At 39.8% G+C, this 22,697-nt stretch overlaps 1 protein-coding gene across 7 annotated transcripts in view; it reads left to right on the top strand.

The window, feature by feature from the left end:
• The window catches only part of LIN54 (lin-54 DREAM MuvB core complex component), a 38,711-nt gene that overhangs the window by 5,053 nt on the left and 10,961 nt on the right, over positions 1-22,697 (top strand). For 4 of the 7 annotated variants that reach the window (XM_058193022.1, XM_058193021.1, XM_058193020.1 and 1 more), the window contains 9 exons: positions 6,801-6,878; positions 7,862-8,580; positions 11,241-11,361; positions 13,587-13,732; positions 15,258-15,416; positions 16,084-16,300; positions 18,691-18,767; positions 18,914-19,111; positions 21,072-21,163. In XM_058193022.1, coding sequence (XP_058049005.1) covers positions 7,897-8,580; positions 11,241-11,361; positions 13,587-13,732; positions 15,258-15,416; positions 16,084-16,300; positions 18,691-18,767; positions 18,914-19,111; positions 21,072-21,163 — 1,694 coding nt within the window. In that variant the 5' untranslated portion in view covers positions 6,801-6,878; positions 7,862-7,896. Of the gene's footprint in view, positions 1-195; positions 4,241-6,800; positions 6,879-7,861; positions 8,581-11,240; positions 11,362-13,586; positions 13,733-15,257; positions 15,417-16,083; positions 16,301-18,690; positions 18,768-18,913; positions 19,112-21,071; positions 21,164-22,697 lie in introns of those variants that run through there. The other 3 variants (XM_058193023.1, XM_058193025.1, XM_058193024.1) reach the window with 3 other exon arrangements.

Below are 22,697 nucleotides of genomic sequence, written 5' to 3'. Positions count from 1 at the left end.
TCCTGCTTTGGATGCAGGTGTTCCGTCCCCGGAAGCGCCCCGCTTGTGCCGCTGGGAAAGGGATTGGGAGCTCCCGGGGCCTAATTTTCTTCCCCGGGGGGGGGGGCGCGATCGAGAGTTGTCCAGCTGTGCCACGGTTCCTTGTCTCGGTCAGCTGGGAGGATAGGAAGACTCGCGGGGCGGGGGAGGTGGTGGCATTTTTCTGGAGGAATCCCGGCTGGGGCTTTGCTGCTTTACTCTGGGTTGCCTAGGAAGTATTCTTCATCCTTTGCTCTACAGGGTAGTGAAGAATATGAGTAGCTTAAAAAGTGCTTGTGGGGCAACAAAAGGGTCTTAAAAAGTAATTTCAGAGCTGCTCTTTCCCACATTTATGGGTGTGTTTCAAAAGTCATCTCTTTTAATTAGCACTTGTGAAAGCTTCCACCTGTGTTTGGATGTTCACGTTTATAATAAGTAAAATAAAACAAGATTTCCCCCCCCCCAAAAAAAAATCCTCAACTTTTGAAAAGAGAAGAAAGCTCAGCGTAGCAATCAGTAAATGAACAGTTAAAAGAAAAGTTATTAGGAAAAAATGGGGTTTTCTCCTCTTTTTAATAGGAGACTCTGGATGCCAAGGGTGATTTAGGACAGGTCCTATTCCTGGCAAAAATGCCATAGATGAATGACAATTATTCCACATAATGCCTCTGGAAGAAAAACATTTTTATTTAACAGCTCCATCCTAAAATGCTGCAAATTATTATCACCATTGTTGTTTAGCTTATTTCAGGGTAGAACCATTTTTCTGTGAATCTGCAGCTCTTCTACCGCTTTGAACTTTGTGGCAGCTCCATTTTATAGAAATTATAATGTGATTAAATGTTCTGATTTTGTACCCCAAATTAATTAGAAATTGTATGTTCAAGTGATATATTAGAAATAAAATACCTGATAATGTAAACAAGGGATTCTTTTCTATCTTCCTCTTCTACAGTTGTATTTAAAAGGCCTCATTCTAAAATAATACATAAAACAGAAATATAAGGCATTGCAAATTATTTAATATACAACATAAGACATTTCAACCAGTGTAGAAAAAAACTCTGCTTAGTTTTGAATTCCAGGTATTTTTGGTATTTGATGGAGTATTTTATCATTTTTGTTTTTAAAAAAACATTGGCAGAAGTATAGGAGAACTGTTTATGTTTAGATCATTATATAAGCTTTATATTGTATGCTATAAAATGGAAACCAACATAATCTGCAGATTACTTGCCTGTTTTTGATATGTGTTATATTCTTAAGTAAAATATTTTTACATTTTCAAAAACTATACGATCTGTTTTTTACCTGTAAAATACATGCTAAGCCTAAAATCTCAAAACCTATTTCAATTAGATTAGATTCTCAAGTTAACAACAGTAAAATACAATAGATGTAATATTGGGCTAATCTTAAGTAAAATACATCCAAATATGTTTACATTTAAAAAAACAACAACTATATTTTGACCGTTAACTGCCCAGACTCACTTAGGTGAAATGGGCGGTATAGAAATGTAGTAAATTAATAAAATAAATAAATAGACATTGATAAGCTTGAACATGAAGTCTCAAAACTTATCACAATTAGAATAGATTCACAGGTAATGATTGGAATCAGCGATATTGCAAGCAATGCACCTGTAAAGCGCAATGTCACCTAAGCACACCAACTTACGGCAGCAGTTGCAGCAGTTATGGTTGCTGTCATTAAGTGAACCAAGTTGTTAGGTGCAGTTTGCTGTTTATGTTTGCTATTTGTAACTTCCTACCAGCTTGTCAAAAGCCATCAGTGAAGTTCACAAATGGGAACCATATGACCAGAGAATACCGTGCCCATTGTAATTGTGAGCCGGTTGCCAAGCACCTGAATCACAGTCATGTGACTGGGGATGCTGACATGGTCACAACTACGAGGATTGGTCATAAGTCTCATTCAGTGCCATTGTAACTATACGGCTGCTGAATGATAGACTTGCAGCTAAAGGACTTCAAGGGAATATTTTCCAAGCAGAATGTATACCCAGCTAAATAATCAGCAAACAAAAAACAATAGTTAAGATTTGTATAGGAAAAAATTACAGTAAACCAAAGAAGAAAACAATGTTATCTAAAGTTTCTAAGTAAAACGAATCAAATGTATAATTTATGCTCTTCAGCTTATTTTGGATAATGGCATTTCCTTCTTGTAGGCTGAGGCTGGTAGTATGTACTTGTATATAGTCAACCAATCAGCCTATGTCAAGTTATTAGCAATAGTAGAACAAGCCAGAATGATAGAAAGATAGGAACCAAGCTTTGCAGCACACCCAGATTTATATTTAAACTAGCAACACTATTGTACGTTATAATTTTATGTGCCCACAAATAGACAATTTATTGTTTGATTGTATCTTGATATGTCAGCAACCCTGTATGGCACTCTATGTAGAATTAACTGCCTGGTTTAAATACCAAACAGACAATGAATTAAAAAATGTCGACACCCTTAAATAAATAATAAACACTTTATATTTCCAAGACTTTCTATCATTGATGTGAAGAAACTACTCTCAAATGCCAAAAAATTACAAAAAGCAATTTCATTGCTAAATATGCGAGCTACAGTTCATGCAGTGACTTAGTTCTGTCCATGGATTAAACAGAAACAAAGGGTTCCAAAGCTCCTTAATGTAATACATCAATTAGTTCACCTGTGAAAAGATATTTTGTAAATAGTTGCTATCTAGATAATTATGCTTTTTGCCCTCTTGTTTCACCTTTCTTCTGTCCTTATCCAGGCATGTGTTTTATGTCAGTATCATAATATTCAAAAAGTGGAAATTAGAATCCATGGAAGCTTATGATCAACATCAATATTTCAAATACAGTGCTAATTGACATAAAACTTTCATATGTTAGTAATATAGCTGCAAAATAGTTGGATTTAACAGATTCTACCTTTCATAAAGTATATTTTTTGAAATGGGTTACTATGCATTATTGACAGCCATATGTATGATTACATTTCTATATATCTTTGTAAGAGTACACTATGGAAGTAATTCAAAGGCATCTTTGATTGCATTAACTTCTATCTATTTCCTCTAAAACATACATATTTCTCTCTTCTTCAGAAATTGTTCAGGAACACTACAAATATTAGATGTAGAATTGGAGAGTCCAATTTCTTTACTTAGATTTTTTTTTTACAAGAAATTCTAAGTTCAGTCAGTTTACTTACGGTAACTCTGCAAGTTTATGTGAAAAAATGTTAATCATTTGAGTAGTCTAAAGAAGAATTAATCAGTAAATTCAAATTTTATCTAAGTGTAGGTGAAATAAGTCTAGTGATACTACTAATTACAAATAATTCTCATCCAGTAATGACAAGTGAAAATTAAATAAAACCTGCCTATAATCTTGGATTTCCTAGCTTATAAATCTGAAATTCAAATATTATAACAAAGTTAAATAAGGTCCCCATAAATTCATTCATTAAATATGAAATAGCTGGTGAGTTTATCGTAGTTAAAATATTTTTAAAAATGCTGAAGTCAAGCACATTGTTTAACAAATGATTAAAACACTAGTCCTGTAAGCTGTTTTAATTATTAGTCATAAAATAATAGAGAGTCATAAAGAACCTTTTTAATCAGTGACCCAAACTATTAGTATTTCATTAATGTATGAGAATACTTTGTAGATAAGCCTTTAATTATGCATGGGAACTTTATATAAATAGTCTGTTTAGTATTTATAATTAACTTTGAGGAACTAAATGCAACTATCCATGGATTCTGATATCTAGGATAACGTTGCCTGAACATTTTCTGATGAAATCTAGTTGAAAATAAATAACATCCATGTTGATGAATGTTAAAGTAAGTAGACATACAACTGACTTTTCATATGTACAACACACATACCCACACATCTCAATTATACAAGATTGTTGTGTTTCCTCTAACTCAAAAATTCCTAGTGTGTATTCTAGTACATGATAATATACTCTCTACAAAAATCAATGCTAAAAATATGCACTCTTTAAAAATAAAGATCTATTTGAACCCACAACAGCCAACTATTAAAATACGGTACCAACCTGTTCTCTTGTTATAATTTTTCCTTCATTTTCCCACTCAGATTCTGAAGTCAGGTTTTGAAAAACAGGAGGATTTTTCAGAAGATGGATAATTTTTACATTTTTTAAAAAAAAAACACAACAGTACAGTGAACTTGTGAGTCGTACATCCAGTTAAAAATGCATATCAGCTTTTTAATTTATGAAAACCAAGGTGTTATAAACAAAACAAGCTGCCACATTTTTCTTCTATGGTTAACAAATTATGGAATAATTCATTTAATATCTAAATATACTATCTGTCTGTCTGCATGTAGCCCTTGAACCCCTTCCCCAGATTATTATTATTTTGTGTATGGTAATTTCAGAGCCAACTCTGACCGTAGTTGCTGAAATTAGTGGCATGATTTCTTACATAAACGCTCAGTATAAAAAAAGACTTAAGGATTTTAAAACAAGAAAATCCTGAAACTTTCTAAATAACTTCACTTTAAAAAGTCATCATGCCCCACCTACTTTGCATTTTCTGTACTCCTGTTCTTACACCTTGATGCTGAAACATGTTTAGCCATCAAAAAGTTGCCCATCCCTACCCTAGTTGATTGTAAATTGACTACTGTGGGCAATAAACTATTATTGGTGCTTGGATGCGCTGCTCTCAAATCTTTACAGGGTCATAATTTTCATTCGAAAAATTATGATCCTCGCTTTGTTCCTCAGGTACCTCATTAACCATGGGTGTGAAATGCATTTCTCCGTGAAAAATGTATCTGAAGTGCTCCTGCAATAACTACAGATAGTGCTGTGATTCATATCTGAATCTGTATTAGTGATGCAGTCTTTTAATAATAATTTAATAATTTATTGAACTTTCGCACCACCCAACTGCCAATTGCTCTTGAGTGGCATTTTTTGTGGGGGGGAAACACCTTTGCTTTTTAAAAGTGTTTCAGTCAGGACAAGACTATCACACAACTAATAAAACTCCAGATTTGTATAATGGTTTCCAGAACATTTATTTAATCACAGTTGTATAGCCACCCATCTGATACAGTTACTCTGGTCTCCATACATAATAACAATAAAAATATAGGAAACCCATTAAAACAATTTGAATTAATTTTTTTTTAAAGATAACAACAAATAAAACAACAAAATGGTGGCAAAACATACAGAGTGTTTTCTATAATTGTCATAGAGTTATCCAGCATGCTCTATAGGTAGTCCTCAACTTAAAACATTTTGTTTAGTGACCATTCAAAGTTACAACGGCACTGAAACATGTGATTTATGACAGTTTTTCAAAGTTACAACCTTTCCAGCATCCTCATGATCATGTGATTAAAATTCAGACGTTTGGTAACTGGTTCATATTTATGACCATTGCTGTGTCCCAGGGTCATGTGATCCCCTTTTATGTCCTTCTGAGTAGCAAAGTCAGTGGGGAGGCCAGATTCACTTAACAACCAGGCCAATAACTTATCAACTGCAGTGATTCACTTAACAACTGAGGCAAGAAAAGTTGTAAAATGGGGGAAAATTCACTTAACAACAGAAATTTTGGGCTCAATTGTGGTTGTACCTGTAATTCTATCATGGGCTCCCCAAGCTAGTTGATCAACCCATGTTTTATTGACCTTCTGAAACAAGTTGGGGCGAGCCTCACCTTGTAGGGAATGACGTTTCACAGGTCAGGGGCTATGGCAGAAAAAGCTTTCCTCCTCGGTCCTGTCTAATACACTTCCTGACTGAAGGGACCCACAACGTGCCTCTCCTGCTGGACCTGATATGATGGATAACGTGGGCCATGTAGGCTTTTAAGGTATATAACCAGCACATTGAATTGGAGCCAGAAGAAAAATGGCAACCAGTTCAGCTCTGGATCAGAGGCATAGCATGTGCAGTCCTAGGGCATACATCACTGCTAGTGTCTCAAAAATACAGTTTCCAAAAGGCAGCTGGACTTTCCCAGGTTCTCTTCTCCTCTCCTCTCCTCTCCTCCTCTCCTCTCCTGTTTTTCTTTTTTTGAAAATGTTTTGTTTCTCATCCAAGAAGCTTCTTCAGATCTAACTGAAACTGCTTCTAGCTTCTAATTGAAGAATCTTTGTGGATGAGAAGCAAAATGTTTCCAAAGGAAAAAAAAAACCCCAAGAAATCCACTTTGCCTTTTGGAAAAAGTACCTTTGGGACAACCATGACCTGGATGATTGAGAATTTCCGTAGACATAACTGCCAGGGCTTCTGCATTTTGCACCAGCTGAAGTTTCTGGATTCTCTTGAAGGGGCAGCCCCATGTAGAGCACGTTACAGTAGTCCATTTGGGAAATGGGCACATCTGGTGACAATACAAAGCTGCATAATGGCCCTCCTAGCCATGACTGGAACCTGCTCCTTGAGCAGCAGTTGTGAGTCCAAAAGGAGTGCCAGAGTGCTTAGGGCAATGCAACCCCACTGAGAGCACCAAAGATCCAAATCCAGAAGACCCTACAACCTAAAGGCCCCCCCCCCCAGTCTTACCAGGATCTTCTGAAGCCTTTTGTTCCCCATTCAGGCCCCTTCTGCCTTCAGGCACCGTGAGAGGATGTCAACATTGTGTATCTATAATTGGCCTTGACTAAAAAAAAAATATCAAAGGTGAAGGAAAATATCCTGACAGTATAAGCATTTTCTCAATTTAGGATGGATCTGAAAATAACAAACATCATTATATTTTGCAGCTTCAGCACATAGTGCTGCACGATGATGTTTTTGGAGGTGCACCGATGTGAAGCAGCAGGAATTTAAAAGAAATTCAGGTAATTAGAAATATTTCTATTTCACAAAATTAGTGTCACTGCTGCGTTGCGCCAATGTCCAATCTAGACATAATGTCAACGTGTCAAGCATTTTGTACCCTCCCTACTTTCATCATCATATCAAGTTTAAATATGAATTCCCAACATTCTTTACCATACTTTACTTCTGTAAAGCTGGATATTAATAATACTGTAATACGTATTTTGTTTTATAGAAATGGAGTTATAGTGCCTTTTTGGCTAGCCACGGGGGGCCCTTCTTGCCCCAACCCATGCAGCACTGGTGGCACTGGGAGGTTTTGAATAAATCTATAAATATTGTTGTACACAAGGGTCACTTTCACAGAGTTCGCTATTGAAAAAGGATGGGATAACTTGTCCCTGCATGCTGTCATTTCCAGCAGAAATCCTGCCAGCCCAGTGTTTTGGTATAGTGAAAGCTTACGTTGTTAACAAAGGAGGTTATTTTAAAGCAAATTAATTCCCATTTGACTATGGTTTATATTTGGTGAGTAATGTGTTAACCATCCTCTCCCTATGTAATAGAAAATCAAAATATCTTCCACTCACAAATATATGTCATGCTTTTGTTGATGGGAGTTTTTTCAGCATTAAAACATAAGCATTATGCTGGAAGGGAGGAAAGCTCCCCCAAAGTGGCTGAAGCTGAAAAAGATATTATTGTTGATTATTCAGTATATTTATGGCTAATAAGTGATTAGAACTGGGAGTGTCCTGATTTGTAGCTCAGACTCCTGGTTTCTGAGGTATAATAACCCTTTCAATATAATTAGTAACTTTTCTTATTAGCTAATAGATTTGTATATATGGGGGAGAGGATGCTAATGGTATATTTATCCACAGTTGCTAATACGTCACTTCCATAATTATATAGCTGTCCAGTTATGACACATCTGATGTTTCACGTCACATAGTTTGGTGGAACGTGAAAATTGAACATTTTTTTAAAAATATCACTGCAGTGGCTCCTGTTGAACCTACCATCAACACCTGTAAAATGGAGGTTGTGTCAGCAGAAGTGAACAGCTTGCTCCCCGAAGAGATCATGGACACAGGTATAACATTGGAGGAAGACGAGAGCATCGAAGCTGTAATTGTGGGGGACCCTATTCCTATGGAAACGGAACTGGAGGGAATAGCAAATGTAAGCTCCGCTGAGGATCATACTACTATTGACGCACCCTCAGTCACTACGGAATCTGTCGCATTGCCCAGCAATTGTGTTGGCCCCGTTACCGGCAATGCTGCCTTCGTAAAATCTGATGCCAGTGTGACTCCACAACCTTCTTTTCAAAGCGGCCTCCAGAAGCTGGGCACCCAGACTCCCGTTTCTCTATCAGGCAATCAAATTATTCTTAACAAAGCAACGGACTTGAAAATTGGTAAACAGGCCATAAAGCAGGAAGGTCAAAAACTCATAGTAACAACTCTGGGCAAGCCCGGACAACCAATTGTCTTAGCGCTACCCCACAACCAGCTGTCACAGTCTCAGAAGACCACATCGCAATTACAAGCAAGTGACTCCAAGGTTCCAGCCCAGCAGTTCAAGGTGGTCACAATTGGAGGAAGGTCAGAGGTGAAACCCATCATTGGTGTCTCTACTTTGACTCCAGGGTGCCAGCTGGTAAATACCGCAAACCAGTCATCCGTACTGCAGACCCAGCAATTAAAAGCAGTGCAGGTAAGAAGGACTTCTACAAATTATTCCCTTTGCAATAAAAGTGATGTCCTATTGGGAATTCCCTTTGATGGCACCGGTAGGTGCAGAGGACAGCTGGCTAGGTTTAAAAAAAACCCTCAATAAATCTCTAAAAAGCAAGTTCTAAAGCAAGGATGTTAAAAGACAGCGGAGATGATGAGCAATTTTTAAATAATAAATGACCTTGCCCATCGAGATGGGGTTATAGTAGCATATATCAGAAAGTGTTTCCTCAAAATTACCAAACTTTGGAAACTTGACTTTTTCTCAGGACTTGATTTTGTTGAGATGGTGAACCTCTTTCAGGATTCACCTGTTATTTTGAAAGTTTCCCTCTGGGACATTATCCTTGTTGTTGTTAGTTGTGAAGTCGTGTCCGACCCATCGCAACCCCATGGACAACATTCCTCCAGGCCTTTCTGTCCTCTACCATCTTCTGGAGCCCATTTAAGTTCACTCCTACTGCTTCAGTGACTCCATCCAGCCACCTCAATCTTTGCCTTCCCTTCTTCTTTTGCCCTCAATCGTTCCCAGCATTAGGCTCTTCTCCAGTGAGTCCTTCCTTCTCATTAGGTAGCCAAAGTATTTGAGTTTCATCTTCAGGATCTGGCCTTCTAAAGAGCAGTCAGGATTGATCTCCTCTAGGACTGACCACTTTGATCGCCTTGCAGTCCTATTCTTTCCTTATTTTGGTTTCTATTGTTTTTAAAGTTGCACGCTATCCAGAGACTTACTGAGTTGATCAATTTTCTAGAGTCAACCAACCAATCAGATGATTACTAGAAGTGAAAGTTGGCAGTTTGGAGACCAGCCTTAAGACTGGTCTTGTCAGGTGCAGTGAAGAATGAAAGTACACACCGTGAGAAGCAAATGTGGAAAGGAATGTTAACTATATATAGGCAAACATATAAACATGCAAAAATTTAGACTTCAGTTTAGCAGTAATTCAGTAACTAAGCTCAAAAACTGAAAGTCTTCAGGTCCATGTCTGAAGAATATGTCTTTGTTTCTGGCCTATTATGAAAAAGCAAAAAAATAAATAAAAATAATGATTAATCTATATTTACAATTTTTTTTTTTGCTTTTTCATAATAGGCCAAACCCAAAGGAATATTCTTCAGACATAGGCATGAAGACTTACAGTTCTTGCGCTTATACTTACCCCCATGAATCACTTGCTAAACTGAGGTTTAAATTTTTACTTATGTTTATATATGCAGTTGTTATGTACAGTTTTCATTCCTTTTCACATTTTCTTCACATGGTATGTGCTTTCAGCTTTTTTGCTTTTAATGCAGTTTGGGAAGATTCTTCTTCATAATAAAATGATATATACATATTGCAAACCAATGTATGAATCTATTAACTGAGTCAGTTATTTTGCCTCCCATCCCGTTGTACATCCTATGCATATACAGATAGTCCTCAACTTACAGCAGTTCATTTAGTGGCCATTCAGAGTTACAGTGGCACTGAAAAAAAGTGACTTGTCATTTTTCACACTTACGACCTTTGTAGCATCCCCATGATCATGTGATCAAAATTCAGACGCTTGCACACTTACTTGTATTATGCAGTCTGCATTAAAATTATATTTGCCTTGGGCCAAGAATTCTCTCTTTGTTAAACTCTACAAAGAAGTAGGACTATTTTAGGACATGGTTGGCCAATATTTTAGCTTGTCTGAGCTGCATTAAATAAAAAGGAATGTCTTAGACCAGGAATGTCTCCAACCTTGGACCCTTTAAGACTTGTGGACTTCAACTCCCAGAGTCCCTCAGCCAGCTTTGCTCAGCCAGCTGAACTCTGGGAGTTGAAGTCCACAAGACTTAAAGGAACCACGGTTGGAGACCCCTGTCTTAGACTGCATACAAAATATATACTATACTTAATGTATATAAATAACAAACTGCCTTTTTTAAAATGTTTTTTTAATTATCTTTTGGGGCCTCATCACTAGCTGTTGGGGACTGCATGCAGCTCATGGGCTGCGGGTTGGACATCCCTGATTTAGACTATAGCCATTCCTCACTGGCTGGATTCCCTCCCAGTACAGGTAGTCCTCGACTTACAACAGTTTGTTTAGTGACCGTTCAAAGTTACACGGCATTGAAAAATGTGACTTATGACCGTTTCTCACAGTTATGACCTTTGCAGCATCCCCATCATATGCTCATATGATCAAAATTCAGATGCTTGGCCACGGGTTCATATTAATGACGATTGCAGTGTCCTAGGGTCATGTGATCCCCTTTTGTGACCTTCTCACAAGCAAAGTCAACAGGGAAGCCAAGCCAGATTCACTTAACAACCGGATTACTAACTTTATCAACTGCAGTGATTCATTTAACAGTTGTGGCAAGAAAGGTCATAAAATAGGGCAAAACTCATTTAACAAATGTCTCACTTAACAGCAGAAATGTTGGGCTCAATTATGGTCGTAAGAGGAGCACTCTGTACCTGTCCTACCCATGTAGCTTTAATGTGATAGGTTTAGGCTGTTCTTTTGGTTTTGGTTTTTTGGGGGGTGGGTGGGGGTTCAGTGGAGTTTGGCCAGGGGTGATTCTCCCTTGCTTCTAAGTAGTTTGGGTTCACTTCTAAAGAAATGATTGGTCATTGGATTTCTCATTGTTTTTTTTTAGATTGCTAAGAAAACCAGGACACCAACTTCAGCTCCAATGATAACAAAACTCATCATCACAAAACCAATCAATAGCAAAGCAGTTACAGGGCAGACAACTCAAGTATCACCAGTTATTGCAGGTTTATATCTATATCTATATATATCAATATCTTAATGGCTTTTTTCATGTCGTAATATTTACCCAGGGTGTAACAAGTGAATGGGAAGTATAAAGTGACGTTTGATGGGTTTTGATTTCATAATGGATTTTCCATTCCTGGTTTCTTGAAATTTGTCAAAACAGTGTTACCTGCAAGCATTGGGAGGGTATTAGGTTACGGAAAGCACCGGAACAGCTTTCTTCAGTCTGGATTCTCTCCAGATATTTAAGGTTCAACTCTGCAGAGTATACCTGGTGGTGGGGGGAGTTTGGGAGTTGGTCCCTGCGTTTGGAAGGCACCCAGATTGGGGGAACCTGCGCGAGAAGTGATGTTGTTCAGATATAGTAGGATGATGAATTCCAGAATTCCCAAGCAATGCAACCAACGGCTCTGCTGACTGGGAATTCTTGGAGTTGTTATCCAAACAATAACACATTCTGCATTGTGTTATTTTGAGGGAAGTTGCTCTAAATGTAGTGCTTCTCAACCTTGGCGACTTTAGGATGGTGGACTTCAACTTCCAGAATTCCCCAGCCAGCTTTGCTTTGCTTTGCTGCCTGGGGGATTCTGGGAATTGAAGTCCACCCATCTTAAAGTTGCCATGGTTGAGAAACACTCCATTTAGAGCAGGGGTGTTAAACTCGTGGCATCATAGCAGCGTCACATGATGTACCTTTGCTAAACTGGGCAGGGGCGGGGTCAGGTGGGATTCAGCCAGTTCTATCCAGTTCGCCTGAACCTGTAGTGGCAACTGCGGGAGGCTCCGCCCACCCGCCCGGATGTAATGCATGAACACTGCGCATGCGCGTAAGACTGTACGCGCTCACATTTACGAACCGGTAGCCAAGGTAAGTGAATCCCACCTCTGGGTGGGGCCAACATGTGACGCATCTGGCCCGCGGGCCGTGAGTTTGACACCCCTGATTTAGAGAATCACTCAGTGTAAAAGGGATTTGTAAGCTCTTGCTTTCTTTTTTGGTTTAAAGAAACATTTTTCTAAGCACAGGTGCTTTAAATGCCAGCGATAAAAAGGACTTGTTCTCTAACCAAGTATAAAAGTTTATCAGCTTACCTCTAGAAGTTCAGATCTTGGACTGATTACATGGGAATACATGCAATCATCCTACCATGTGCTAAATATAGAAAGCTTGCTAGTTTTACGAATATGTTATAAAGTGCAGAAATGCATTCTTGGTTGGCTTTCAATTATGTTTTCATTCCATTTGGAATTATTGACAGGTTTTGTTGCTAAGAAATCAATAGATTGATCATACATATTATTTGAAGCATTACTGCCCCATTTCAGCATATTTCGGCATGCTTATTATTGTATTACAGCAAAAGATCTATCTTTTCTTAGGAAACCTTTTTTTTTTCTTCTTCAGTGCAACAATGTTTGGAATTACTTACTTTTTTTCCTTTTGTCCAAGGGAAAAAAATAGTCATATTAACTCTTACAATCTTGATTAATTGCTTCTCTTTCTTACTACAAAGGAATTATGGGGCAAACATTTGCAGATTCAATTTACAAAATGTACATAGGAGGAAAGGGAGTTAAATTCTGGCATAAATTTATCTTGGATATTTCAATTTATTTATTAAATTTGTATACTACCCATCTCCCTGATTGGGGCGACTCTGGGCAATATTTGATCAGATTAATAAAAATATCTCATTTGTCGTTTATGATGTTTAACGAATTATTAAGACCAGAATCAAAATTTGTATCAACATTTTGGGTTTATACTAAAATGCACTGCTATAAAAATTGTATTTGTTCAAAAGAGATTAGTGGGTTTGGGGTATTTTTGGCAATGGGGGTGGTTCTCTAGTTATGCAAAAAAGTGTTTTGCTTAGTTTTTAACTGCTGTTTGGGATATCTGCTTACATGGTGGCTTTTTAAGTGAAGACCATTTTGTTTTTTATTGCCAAAGTATTGTTTTGTTTTTTGTTTTAAATAAAGCAGTAGGTAGGCTATTCAAGAGAGAGAAATAATTCAGTGAAGTATGTAATATATTTGTAGTGCCACAAAACGTGAAGGTTTAAAATTAAATTTAAAATTAAATTGTTTATTTCTGAAGTTAAATGGTGATTAAAAACCAATTCCTCTGGCTCATAGAAAGCGCTAATGCCTTTACCAGAAAATCTTGCACTTTATCAGCTGGGAAAATGGGTACGATTATAACTCTTTTTTTTTTTTACAGGTAGAGTTCTTACACAGACTGCTCCGGGGACACCCCCCAAAACTGTAACTATATCAGAAAGTGGAGTTATTGGGACAACTATAAGTTCTACAATACAGGAGGCATCAAATAAGATAGCAATCTCCCCTTTGAAATCCCCAAATAAGGTAAACTTATATTTCAATAGCTTATCTATATATTGTGTCGTGTCCCACTCCTCCGCTGACGGCCGGGTCAGGGAAATCCGAATCAGGCTTGCCTCTGCAGCTCTGCCCAAAGTCCTAGCAAAGTCCTCAGAGCAGGCAGGAGACCAGTAAGTGACTTCAGCAAGATAAGTTCGACTTTTGCCTGACTCAGAGACTGCCAGAAAGTAGATCGTTTATATAGGCCATGGGGTGTGGCTCCATGACTCAGCACTCATTAAGGCCTGCCCCTCCCTTCCCTCTGTTGCCTCCGCCTATCCAATCTTCTGATGCGAGGGTCACTCCAATCAGCTGTTGGGAATAAACCCTCCTCAGGCTCACATGCTGTGGAGGAGGGGGAGGGGTCTAGCTGCTCCGTTTGCCTGGGCATGGAGTCAGGGCTGGGGCCGGGAGATTCTCCTTCTTCTGCAGTTTGTGTGGGCATGGAGCCAGGACTTGGGCCGGGAGGCATACATTCCTCAGTGTTCGGGAGCAGGTAAGAAAGCCCCGGCTGCTCTGAGGGCGGGCAAGACACAACATATTGTATGTCAGATTCCAGTTTTCACATTTGAGACATATTGCTAAGAAACTCAGCAGTCCATTCTCCCATTTGCACAAATGGATTGGTGTGAAAATGATTGAAATGTATGTTCCACTTAAACTAAGTTAGTCTGATTTTGCAATGGACTTTCTAAAGGGTTTCTGGCTGTTTTCAGCTGTTTTAGAATCATCTGCTCTCTGGCATTATTCTGCCATGGGAATTTGTGCTAAAGGGAAACTCACAAATCCTCCAAATAAAAATGAGTATGACAGAAAATATTATTCGAGTCAGTGAAGGAATTAGATACAGGTAGCCCTTTACTTAAAATAATTCATTTAGTGACCATTAGAAGTTCCAATGGCACTGAAAAAAGTTATTTCTGACCGGTTTCCAAACTTATGACCATTGCAGCATCTCCAGGGTCATGTGATCAAAATCCAGACGCTTGACAGCTGACTCATATTTATGACGGTTGCATTGTGCCTTGGTCATGTGATCACTTTTGCAACCTTCTGACAAGCAAAGTCAATGAAGCCAGATTCACTTAACAACCATGTCACTAACTTATCAACTGCAGCAATTCACTAAACAACTGTGGCCAGAAAGACTGTAAAATGGGGCAGAACTCACGTAACAACTGTCTCGCTTAACATTAGAAATTTTGGGCTCAATTGTGGTTGTAAGTCAGGGACTACTGTACATTAATACAGCTATGCGAACTCTGGATTTAACAGACTTGTAGCTGCCACTGGCCCCAGCCCTACCTCTTTTCTTTTTCCATCCCTCCCTCCCTAGTTGATAATAGGTTTACTTTTTTCCAAACACCCCGATTGCATTTTGGGTCCCGTCCCCCCCTTGCTCGTTTTGCCTCCAGATCCTACCCATATTTTGGAAAGTCTTGATCTCTTACGCATTTGCAATGTTATATATTTTGAAGTTGGGATTCTCTACTTGTGTGATTCTGTTAAGCAGCTAACGGTGGTGTCAGTCGCCTCGCAGCCTCCAAGCTCCCCACAGAAAACAGTCAGTGTTCCTCTCAACGTAGCGCTGGGACAGCAGATTCTCACAGTGCAGCATTCAACGCCCTCTTCCCCGGGAAAAGCTGTCGCTAACAGTACAACTGCTCAGGTACACACTAATCTTGAGTCCTGTTCTGAGAGCCTGTTCTTCAGATTGTGATTTGCAGAATGGCATAGCTTCAGGCACAATTGATCCTTTCTTTCTTTCTTTCTTTCTTTCTTTCTTTCTTTCTTTCTTTCTTTCTTTCTTTCTTTCTTTCTTTCTTTTCCTTCCATCCTTCTCTCCTTCCTCTTTCTTCTCTCCTCCCTCCCTCCCTCTTTCTTTCTTTCTTTTCCTTCCATCCTTCTCTCCTTGCTCTTTCTTTCTTTCTTTCTTTCTTTCTTTCTTTCTTTCTTTCTTTTCCTTCTGTCCTTCCTTCCTTCTCTCCTCCCTCTCTCCCTCTTTCTTTCTTCCTCCCTCCCTCCCTCCCTCCCTTCCTCTTTCTTTCTTTTCCTTCCTTCTCCCTTCCCTCCTTCTCTCTCTCTATCTCTCTCTCTTTCTTTCTTTCTTAATTGAAATTAAAGCACTGTTGAAAGGAATAGCTTAAAGCCAACCCAGAATCAAGTAACTCTACTAAACTCAGCAAATACATTCTGACCTAATCATGAACGGTGTGGTAGTATTGTTTTATCTGTATGTTAGTCTCGGGCCTGAGGGGAATTGCGCTGACTCTCATTAGAAATGAAGAATTGGCTTGCCAGCAATCTCAAATATATATTTTATATCGTTTCAACAGGCTGTGAAATCTGCAGTACAGACCCTCACTGTTGGGGGAGTGGGTACTTCTCAATTTAAGACGATAATTCCCTTGGCAACGGCACCCAATGTTCAGCAAATTCAGGTACCTGGAAGCAAATTCCATTATGTCCGGCTTGTAACTGCCACAACTGCCAGTAGTACAGCACAACCAGCCAATCAAAACCCCAGCACCAGCACTGCAACCCTGCAGCAAGGTTAGAAAAGTCTTTTATTTGAATACATTTTATGATAATTGGAAGGTGCTTAAGAAAAACCCAAGTAGGAAGCTGCAAAGGAAGTTTGATGAGACTGGGAAATTGGAACAGATGTTTTTTGCAAGTTGAAAGATGACTGCTTAGCCCGAAATGGTTGTGTATTTTTTAAATAGTTTTCGGATTGATTTATGGTTGAAACCTGATTATTTGTTATTGATTCTTGCTTCATTGGCTTAAGACTTAATTGTAAGTCTTAATTATAATTTTGAAGCAAAGCTAATCATGTGAGTAAGATGAGCAAGCTTCACGTGATCTGCTTTGCTTCAAAATTCTTGGAGGTGTTTTAGAATTACAATCACATTTATTGCATTATTTTTATGGCTTGAGTCACTAGTAGCCACCGTCACCCCCCGTAATAAATATCTGATATTTACGTTCACTTTTATCTCAAGTTCTAAAAAAATTTATTTTAAAAATAGACCAGTTAGCAATGCGGGTGTAAAGCTTTATTGGTTAATTTCCCAACCGTACTTCAAGCCGTTACCTCATTTTCAGTTAATACATTGGCAAGTAGGGTTTGTACTGCAGTGTGCAGTGATGTCCTTCCTGCTTGCTTCATTTTGCTTTCACCTTCCCATTCTCCCCATCACTGTGATCACTTTGTGGCTCCTGGGCATATTCTGCCTTCATTGAAATTTGGAGGTGGGGTGGGGTGAGGGAGGAAGTTGTGTCTGAAATCTCGATAATTTTGTATACCTTGGAACTCCTGCTTGTGAATTGTTGGTGGGCTCCGTTGAAAAAAAGCTTGCCGTGTGGCATGCTTCCAAGCATTCCTATGTCCCCGGGGATCTCCAACCTTGGCAACTTTAATATTTGTGGACTCAAACGCCCAGAATTCCTCACCTAGCCATGCTGGCTGGGGAATTGTGGGAATTGAAGTCCAGAAATCTTAAAAGTTGCCAAGTTTGGAGACTCCTCTTATACATCCCAGCAAAACAGTTTTTCCCCCCTTCTCTTGCTGAACATGTTTCTTTCTCGGGCACTTTTGTTATTTAGTTGTGTTGAAGATCTCCCTTCGGATGTTTTCTTACCATTTTTTTAAAGCCATATACAGCCTGCTAGTACTGTGTACAGGTAGTCCTCAACTTACAACATTTTGCTTAGTGACCATTCGAAGTTACAGTGGCCCTGAAAAAAGGGGACTTATGACCATTTTTCAGTTATGACAGCTGCAGCATCCCCATGGTCACGTGATTTACATGTGGATGCTTGACAGCTGACTCACATTTATGACGGTTGCAGTGTTCTGGGATCATGTGATCCCCTTTGGTGACTTTCTGACGAGCAAAGTCAATGGGGAAACTAGATTCTCTTAACAGCTGTGTAACTAATTTAACAACTGCAGTGGTTCACTTAACAAATGTGTCAAGAAAAGTCGTAAAATGGGACAAAACTCACTTAAACAATTTTTTTACTTTGCAACAGAAACATCAGGCTCAATTGTGGTCGTAAGTCGAGGACTACCAGTATTATCGTAGCAACATAAGCAATATTTTTTGGGAAGCAAAATTGGAATTAAAATATATAACCTGGAAAACAGCTCAGAGCTGCTTTGACCTATTTTTGACATTAAAGCTACCCAAATTAATGGAATGTATATATACGCTACTGTGGAAATTATATTTCTACCTTCAAAATGCTTATATGTCACATGTTCTTATTTTGTTTCCCTGACATTAGATTCTAAATGAAATTGTATCTCGCTTTTATAACAAGCATTTTTGCAATCTGTGGCATTTTTCTGTAGCTATTTATATATGGACAGGAGGATATGACATACTGGGTAACGTACCGTATATACTCGAATATAAGCCGATCCGAGTATAAGCCGAGGTCCCCAATTTTACCCCAAAAAACTGGGGTAAACTGGGGACTCGAGTATAAGCCGAGGGTGGGAAATGAGGCAGCTACCGGTCGGGGAAACCCTCCCTCCCTCAGCCGAGAAGGCTGGTGGCTCCCCCGCCCCGCCCTCTCACTGCACCGGCAGGGCTTCCCCGCGCTAATGCAAAAGCCCGCCAAGTTTGCGCCATCCGGTATAATGTGAAAAAAAGAAGAAGAAAAAAACCTCGAGTATAAGCCGTATATACTCGAGTATAAGCCGAGGGGACGTTTTTCAGCACAAAAAACGTGCTGAAAAACTCTGCTTATACTCGAGTATATACGGTATCTTGCTGAATATGACATAACTCAAGATAGAGCTCCCAGCTTATGTTCTAATAGATGAGAATGAGGGATGACTGGCTAATTAAGGAAGCTGCCGACCCTTTTCTTAACGTCTTAGTCTATCTAGCAAGTCGCCTATTGTATCTGATGCAATTTCTTTTGAACAGCCAAACCAGTGGTGGTGAATGCAACCCCTGTACGGATGTCTGTTCCAATTATTCCAGCAACGCAGACAGTCAAACAAGTGAGTTCCACCTAAACACCGACTTCATATGCACCCCTAGTTTCTCACAGAAACTTTCAGTTAATTCAACTCTGATTATCCTTATGAAGATATTTGTTGCAAAAGATTGCAGAAGAAAGCTGTCCTGAATATTTCCTTCCTTGCAGGTGGCCCCCAAACCAATGAACACAACTTCGCAGATAGTTACCACAAGCCAGCCACAACAGAGACTCATTATGCCTGCCACGCCACTGCCACAAATCCAACCCAACCTCACCAACCTTCCCCCTGGCACTGTCCTGGCCCCTGCCCATGGCACAGGAAATGTGGGCTATGCGTTTCTCCCAGCTCAGTATGTCACACAGGTATGAGATGATGAGAAGGAATTTACAAAAATAATATATAGTGTTTCTAACTAATACTCTTGGAGGAGAGGCTAGAGCAGGGGTATCAAACTCATGGTGTCACGTGATATATTGGGATTTTCCTCCCCCACTTTGTTAAACCGGGCGTGGGCATGGCCAGTGCATGACGCATCCAGCCCGTGAGCCGGGAGTTTGACAGCCCTGGGCTAGAGAGTTTGTATATTTGGTAGTTGCAGGCAGTTTCTCAGCCTTCTGCACTTTTTCAGCATGCTGTCTAGGGCAGGGGTCTCCAACCTTGGCAACTTTAAGACTTGTGGACTTCAACTCCCAGGATTCCTCAGCCAGCAAAGCAAAGCAAAGCAAAGCAAAGCAAAGAATTCTGGGAGTTGAAGTCCACAAGTCTTAAAGTTGCCAAGGTTGGAGTCCCCTGGTCTAGGGAATTCTGGGAATTGAAGTCTATACATCTTAAAGTTAACTGAGATGAGAAGTGTCGGTTTCAAGGATGCGGTTTCTAACTGCTGCCAAAAACAGCTCATCAGTAAGGTTAAAATCTTAGAAATAATCTGAGTTGTTTTCTTCTTTTTGAAAGTTGGGATTAAACATTGTAGAGTATACGAAGCAGTTAGCTGCTTGATGGAGCCTAGAATTTGTCACTTGCTGTCCTGAGAAGAGGGAATGTTCTTTATTCCCTAAAATCCGGGAGGGGGGCGTGGGGGGCGTGCGGGGATTCGGAATAAGGCTGTAAGAAATGAAGTGTGACATAATGTAATTTAGATGGCTAAGCAGAATGTATTTTCGCAGTATCACCTTTAGAGCAACGCATCTTGGCCAATATTTAAAGGGCAAGTGCGGGCAAGAAAGAAGAACAGCTCTTTTTCCACATTGTTTTCCGTAGCCTGTGCATTCTTCAGATGTGCGGGCATGATTTCCCAGAATTCCCTAGGCAACCTTCTAAGGGTTTTGAGTGTTGAAATCCATAATTTGGAGAACAGCCAGCTGGTGCAAAAGGTACACGAAAAAAAAGTTATGATAGCAGAATACTTTTATGGAAAGCATAAGGGAAAAGCAGGTTCACAAGCTTGATTTGGATTACACTTTTCCCTTCAACTCTAATTTTTTCCGGTATTTATTATACATTCTGAATGAATACTTGGATCAGTTTTATTTTGTTTTTAAGATGCTTATCCATTCTGATGTTACCTAGCCTTAAATGTATTTGGGAGGGGGCGGGGCGGGGAATGGGGTATCATAAAATGAGTTTCAGAAGACCTGTAAAGAAATGTTTTGCAGAAGTCCACTAAAGGCAATAAGGGCCCCAAAGCAAATACTGGAGCTGCCAAGAATTATAATTTTATTGTAAAAGACCGCAGTGGGAACAGAATGTACCATGCTCAGCAGAGGATTCCTCTTAAGTTTTGTAGATTTTATGTACCTGTGGAATTTTGACCTCCTGAAGCTAAGAGTGCTTTAGTCCAGGGGTCTCCAACCGTGGCCACTTTAAGACTTGTGGACTTCAACTCCCAGAGTTCCTCAGCCAGCTTTGCTTCTGGGAGTTGAAGTCTACAAGTCTTAAAGGGGCCGTGGTTGGAGACCCGTGCTTTTGACAGCACAAATTGCAAATCAGCATATCATTTTTTTAAATATATGTGTAGTTGAGCAGGCTGTTACTTTTAAGTCACATCTGGTAAATTTGCCTATCTCTTTTTTCACTTTAAGCCTTTATTCATAATCAAAATTGCACGTACAATAACAAGAGATTAGGCTACCCTTGCAGGTATACTAAATTTGAAGATACCTTTGAAGCCAAAGTTTCTAGAAAGCCATGTTGTTTTAAAAAAATACCAATGACCACCTTCTAAGTATGGGAAAAGAAGGGTGTGGGATTAATGCAGCTATTTGTGAAAAATCCTCACCTACAAACAGCATGTCATGCATTAACTGTGTGTGTGTGTTTTTTAAGCTACAGCAGCCATCTTGTGTCTCCATAGCGAGCAGTACTAGTCTTAGTGGGACATCAAGTATCCAGACCCAAGCCCGGCTTCCATTCAATGGGTAGGTATTGTCTACACAAATTATGCAACATGCGTACTACATAGAAGGAGATGAGATCTGGAAAATCAGCTATTAAAAAACAGCTGCTGCAATCATAGTGTCTTGTCTACGCATACTAGATATTGAAGATTTTCCTTCTTTGCTTTGCATATAGCTTGGCTACCTGATTGGATCGTGTGTTATTGATTCGGTTATTTCATTCCAAAGTCTCAAGACAGGGCGGAAAAAATTGAAATGAGGCTGTTAAAAATAGATAAACACAGAGATAGGGTCTTACAAATATTAGAATATAATCTTGCACCTATCTTTATACAGAAGAATCCAATAAAAGAAGAGCCTGTCCATCCATCTAGTTTATGTTTACATCATGTTTTCTTGATAATGCAGAGTCTGAAAACAGATTCGAGGAAAATGGCGTCTCCGGAATTGCCTTTCCCGGTTTCTTGGAAAAAGCCACGTTTTTGTAGTTGCCATCTGGATAAATTTATTTTTAGAGTATGTACATGTGCATGGCTTCCAAAAGAACTCACCTATGAATTTTGAATTGTCACTAATGTGGGCACACTTGCTTAAGCAGAGACCATCCATAAACGAGTGATTTGTGTGGAAATTTAGGCACTGTTGTCAGATGATAGCTTGTTACTCATTGGAATGAACGGATGGCCAGTTGCACGTGATTCTCATCTAAAGATGGGTCCTACTGGAAGGAATCCAAGAGAAAAGCCCCAGCAAATAGGCTCTGCTTCACTTTGGAGTCTTAGACGATTTGTTTTTCATAATATATCAACCTTGTTCTCTTGAAATGCTTATCCGCAGGAGCGTTTTGCTCAAAGCCTCTGAGCCATGCTTCTGTCCTCTGCTTGTGGGACGTGTTGAGTTGACTTGAGTAGGCTAAGTTGTGAAGGGATGTTATGTTGTTCAGATGAAAAGACAATTCAGAAATGTCATAGCCTTCTTCTGGAAAATAAAATGGGGCTTCAGTCCCATCACATCAGCTCGTCTCACTCATTCAGGCAGGGAAGGTATGCCGCAGACCCCATCCGTCAAGGAGTTTTGTCTGGGAGGGTCTGGGACAGTGACGACAAACCTTTTGGGCACCGAGTGCCCAAACCGGAACACACATACGCGCATGTGCACGCGCTTGAGCCGGAGCCTCGGAAACTCTACCAGTTGGCTGGGGTGCATGCATGCGCCAGCCACTTTGTCTTCTGGTTTCCAAAGTGTGCCAGCCAGCTGGTCTTCGCGCATGCCAGAGCACCAGAAACCCAAAGACCAGGTGGCCGGCGCATGTATGTGCACCAGCCAGCTGCTCTTTGGGTTTCTGCGGCTCCGGTACACACAAAGACATGCGCGCGCCAGAAACCAGAAGAGTAACTGGCGACAGCACACATGCCCACAGAGAGGGCCCTGTGTGCCACCTTTGGCACACGTGCTATAGGTTTGCCATCACAGGTCTAGGAAGACAGCCTTCTCTGCTGCTGCCCTTGAAGGCCCACACTCTCTTAGCCTTCTGCAAAGGGATCAAACTTTGGTT

Source organism: Ahaetulla prasina, chromosome 8 (assembly GCF_028640845.1).
Source record: "Ahaetulla prasina isolate Xishuangbanna chromosome 8, ASM2864084v1, whole genome shotgun sequence".
NCBI classification, from domain to species: Eukaryota; Metazoa; Chordata; class Lepidosauria; order Squamata; family Colubridae; genus Ahaetulla; species Ahaetulla prasina.
Note: the sequence above shows the minus strand (reverse complement) of the source record. Positions and strands in the feature narration are given on the sequence as shown.